Source organism: Ictalurus furcatus, chromosome 14, assembly GCF_023375685.1.
Source record: "Ictalurus furcatus strain D&B chromosome 14, Billie_1.0, whole genome shotgun sequence".
In the NCBI taxonomy this organism is placed as follows: domain Eukaryota; kingdom Metazoa; phylum Chordata; class Actinopteri; order Siluriformes; family Ictaluridae; genus Ictalurus; species Ictalurus furcatus.
In genome coordinates, this window is record NC_071268.1 from 11,250,994 (window position 1) to 11,255,848 (window position 4,855).

At 40.0% G+C, this 4,855-nt stretch overlaps 1 protein-coding gene across 3 annotated transcripts in view; it reads right to left on the reverse strand.

The window, feature by feature from the left end:
- The window catches only part of LOC128617866 (protein diaphanous homolog 1), an 84,812-nt gene extending 82,332 nt beyond the window's left edge, over window positions 1-2,480 (reverse strand). For 2 of the 3 annotated variants that reach the window (XM_053641062.1, XM_053641061.1), the window contains exon 1: window positions 1,675-2,479. In XM_053641062.1, coding sequence (XP_053497037.1) covers window positions 1,675-1,794 — 120 coding nt within the window. In that variant the 5' untranslated portion in view covers window positions 1,795-2,479. Of the gene's footprint in view, window positions 1-1,674 lie in introns of all 3 variants that reach the window. The other variant, XM_053641060.1, reaches the window with a different exon arrangement.
- Window positions 2,481-4,855: the final 2,375 nt, after the last annotated feature.

Here is a 4,855-nt window from a genome sequence, read left to right on the forward strand (position 1 = left end):
AATAAATGTAAACCTCAATGTAAATTACCCGACAGCCTGTAAGGCTAAAAGTGGAAGATTTGATAATAAAATGAGCTGATTTTACTGGAGAAGCAGCACTTGGCTGTCAAACAATCCTGTTCTGTGATATCCTGCCTCAAAAGGTGTCAGGGACAAGTTCACTACCAGTTCTGTGGGCTACCAGTTTTTTTCTTATTATTTATTTATTTATAGTTGCCTGAAGGACATGCAGGGTCAGTAAGCTCCTGATTTCAGGTTCACCAGCATTGTTTTCTCCCTTGTTCTATAACACGAGAGAGAAAACATCTCTGTAATATTAGTGTTTAACCATAACAGGGTTTTGTTGTGGGACGCATGCATCTTGCTCTCGAGTGCATTACTTATCCCCTGAATCCTACCACACGAACTCCACACATCAGCCGAGCATGTGATCAGGCTGCCAGGAGGAATTAAGGTTAAGACAGGCAATGAACACCTCATTTTTTTGTGTGTGTATCTGAATTAAGCAGGAAAGATTATTTTGCAGTTCCCATGCAGGGATAATTTTTTTATTAGTTTTATCTTCTCTGCTTCGGCCTCCCGTCCACAGGAAAACCCCCTCGGATGTGGTGTTTATCCTTTAACACGACTCTGTTTATCACGGCTGCATTTGTGTTTACTTCGAGTATGACTTTAGTCTGACTAAGGTAATCAATAATCGCTGTTTACATCCTAATTTCTTAAATCAGAGTATCATCTTAATCAGGTTAATATCGGATTATCGTTGTCCATGTAAACGTACTGATTTTTGTGTCACTTAGCCAGTGCAAGCACAAAACCGGTTTATACAGAAAGCAAACACACCAACATGGACGGGAAACTTATGCATATTAGCGTGGACACAGACGACAACTGTAGAGAAACTAGATTTTAAAGAAGTGGCCGGCTAGCTCATTAAAGACAGATTTACTAAATAAAACAGTGGACCATTTTCAAAACTATAGACGTTTATTTTCACGGAACAGTAACAGCACGACACTTTAGGGCTATTCAATCTGAAAATAAACACAAAGTGTCAACAGCAGGTACTTTCAAGATAAATGTGTACCTGCTCAATGTTCAGCATTGTATTTTAAACTCAGTATGTTTGAAAAGGTTCTCACGTGACTCTCCTGGTCAGCAAACTCAAATCTCGCGATACCTATCACGTAACGTGATTTGGGGGGTTTTGTGGTCTCCAGAAGTCATTTATTTGCTCATAGGGAATGTGATTTTTTCCTAGAAATGGTTACACAAGTACTAAGGGACTACATTATCTGAGAACAAACCCAAACACACACACAGAAAGAGAGAGCGCTCTAACTTCCTCATTACCCAAGTCAGGGCATGTAGGAGAGACTTCTAAACAACTATCAAAACCTGTCCTAACACAAACACTCACCTTTAACAGGTTGGGAAAGCCTGACAGTGTTGCGTCCCCAGAGTGTCAGTGTTTAATAGTAATATTGAGTGACTGCATGCTGTTAGCGTACTGAATAAACAAGGTTTTAACCGCACATTCACTTCTAATGACAACAAACCGGTAGCCAGCAAGTCGTTACTCGTTAACGGTATCCGCTTCACGTTCAAATCCGCAGAGACCCTACAGGAAATAGTTTCACAGCTCGGACTTATTCCAAAGTGAAGTATACTCACAAATTTCTTTTTCGAGTCTCCTTCCTCGTAGGTCTTCTTCGGTTTTTTGTCTTTGCCGCTTTTTGAAGACGCACCGGCGGCGGGAGCTGATGCCGAGTTTCCATAGTTAGGAGGATCCATGATTTTGAGCCTAATCCAAACAAAAATAAAGTATCCAATGTTCCGGAAAGATTCAGGAAGTTACAAACAGAGTCACCGCACAAAAACTCCAGAGTTTCCCCGGGTTAGGTTGCTGCCCCTGCGGCCTGACTTTGTTAGCCCGCCGCCCTATTAGCTCAGGCTCCCCCTGACTCGACAAAACGGAGGGAAATTTGAAAGCTAACCCCCTAAAAACAAACAAAACTTCGCTTAATCCAGACTCAAACTCCTGGATATGGGTCACGTCCACAGTTTTAACGGGAACATTTAACACTTACGCGTGGCCCGAACCGCGTTATGTGACTCACCGAGTGTAATCACTCAACTTGGCGAGCGTTAGTTACTACTGTCTCTCGCTCACGCGCGCGCGCACACATACACAGCCGCAGTAGCAGCGCGAGACGCGAGCTGTCCGTCTTTCCGCTCGAGCTACTCAGTCGCGCGCGCCGAAATGTCCCAATTTTCTCAGTCACGCCAGTTAGTTGTCATCCTTCCGCTGGACATTATGACTTTCCGTCTTTCCGTGCATACTTGATTCTAAGCGCGAGTTAACTTTCCCAAGCCGTGCTGTTTACACAAGAACGAAACTCTTCACTTCCTGTCTTGAGTACAGGTTAGCGCGAGGACAGACTGAGAGGAGAAAGGGCGGGGCCACATGCAACATGCAACAGCTCACCTGAGCCTCCCCTGTCGCTCAGGGCTTCCCTAGCATTACCTGTGAAAAATAAACAAACAAACAAATAAATCCCATTGACACTGGAATAAAGTTGGTTTGACGCTGGACGTTCGATATTCGCAGAAATGCGGAAATTAAGGGACCGTCTCTAAAGTTACATACGACATTGTTAAACACGTTTCTAACTTCAATAGCATTTGAAAGGAATGACGTACAGTCACACAACCAACCGGAAAGTGTTCATCTAGGTGTCAGGTATGATGCACAAATTTGACATTTTTGATATTTAACAAAATATACTATTAAATCATATATAAATATTGGCATGTATTTTATTACTGCATGGGCTCATACACAAAATATACCATAATTTAAAGTTCAATAGAATTTGAAGGGAATGATGTACAGTCACACAACCAACTGGAAAGTGTTCATCTAGGTGTTAGGTATGATGCACACCTTTTACATTTTTGATATTTATTAAAATTAGCTATTAAATCACATTTAAATTAGACATGAATTTCACTACCGAATGAGCCCATACCCAAAATATACCATTATTTAACGCTCAATAGCATTTGAAAGCATTCCACTCATTGTGTACAATAATATTTTGAATACTTTGTCACTTTAATATTATCTATTTATTATTGCAACAGCTTTCCCACACAACACTGTTCTGTTGTCACTGCACATGTATCTATTGTCCTGTGTATTCACTGTGCTGTGTATTTATTGTTCTGTGTACTTAATTGTCTCGCACTTGTCTACAGTGTGACATATTTTGCACTTTATGTAGTCTTGTGTACTGTACTACTGTTCTGCTATGTGTTGCACCATGGTCCTGGAGAAATTACATTTCCTTCCAATGTATACAAGTTATATACAGGAATGACAGTCAAAAAATAACTTAATTGGCTTGACTAGAGCTGTAGGGATCTCTATTCCCGATCTTTCCACCGACACATCAGGTCCAAGTCTTGTTTACAGGCTGTTTTTTTTTGTGGGGTGGAGGTGGGGGTTTTGTTTGTTTTTGAGTTACTAAGGTTTGGATTAAATCCATTCAATTAAAGTGACTAGTCAGTGGGATAGCTGTAAGAACTAACCTTTGTAGTGGGTTTTACAGTGGGTTGTGATTTTCACCTCCGCCACTGCCTCAGGTAAAAGCATGGACCAACACTTTCTGAGGTCTTATTTCTGAATCAAACACATACAACGTGCATGTGTATGTTTTATTTTAACTCATTGTGATTGTAAAGGTGTAGTTCGTTCAAGAATGCAATTTATACATTCTTTCACAATTACCTCCAGGGACCCGTCCTGTCTTTCACAGATAAAAAGACATCAATAATAAGCTTTCATTTGGACTTGGATTATTTTGGACTTTTGTGGAACCAAATGCAACAGCACCATCAGTGGTCATGAGAAAAATACACAGAGTGGTATGAAGAATTGAGGCTGGGGCTGATTTCATTCTAGCCCAGAATGTAGATCCACACAGTCTATCAGTACCAGTTGTGTCAGGTGATTACACAGAGTGAAATGCTCCCTAGAGTTGACCTCTATTTTCACTTCACTGTCACATTTGCAACACATCATCAGATTGAGAAAGCAAGTGTGAAATACGGTGGCAGGTGTAATGAATGTGAACAAGATAGATTATTTACTCTATCATCTTTTTCCCCAAAATGCACTTGGAGGAGGAACCAATGGTAGACAGGTTACACACACACTGTCCAAAGAAGTGCAATTCAAAAGGACAGAGAACATACCTTATGTTTCGATTTTCTGTTTGAACAAGAGAGTTACAGATTCTCTGTTGACCATGATCTTCAGAGGAAACACAGCACAAACCCTTTGTCAGGCATTACAAACTTTTATGCAATGCAGCTTCCCATCTGCCTTTAAGTGTGTGTGTGTGTGTGTGTGTGTGTGCATGTAATAGTTTGTTCCACATCAATTTTTTATTATGCCATCAGATGAGACTTTGTGATATAATGCATTGTTCAGCCCTAATAATTTCATTGTCATACTAGTGATAGATATTAGATTTTATCCTTTCTTTTTCACTCTTTCAGTTTCAGTTTAAAGACAAAATAAACACAGATTGTCATGGTACTGAGAAACCAAAAATACAAAGTCCTCTATTCTGAAGCTTTTTCTGTGTTGGGAAATTTACTGAGTGATTGTTACAAAGTTCGACCCCTGAGACTCTGTCCATAAATGTCAAATAAATGTATCCTTATGGAAAACTTTAACATGTCAATAATGATATATTTTCCTTTTTAAATAACATGCTTTTAATCCATTTATGTGGATCTTCTGCCATAAAGACCCTGTAAATGAGTTACTATAGAAACAATAAAG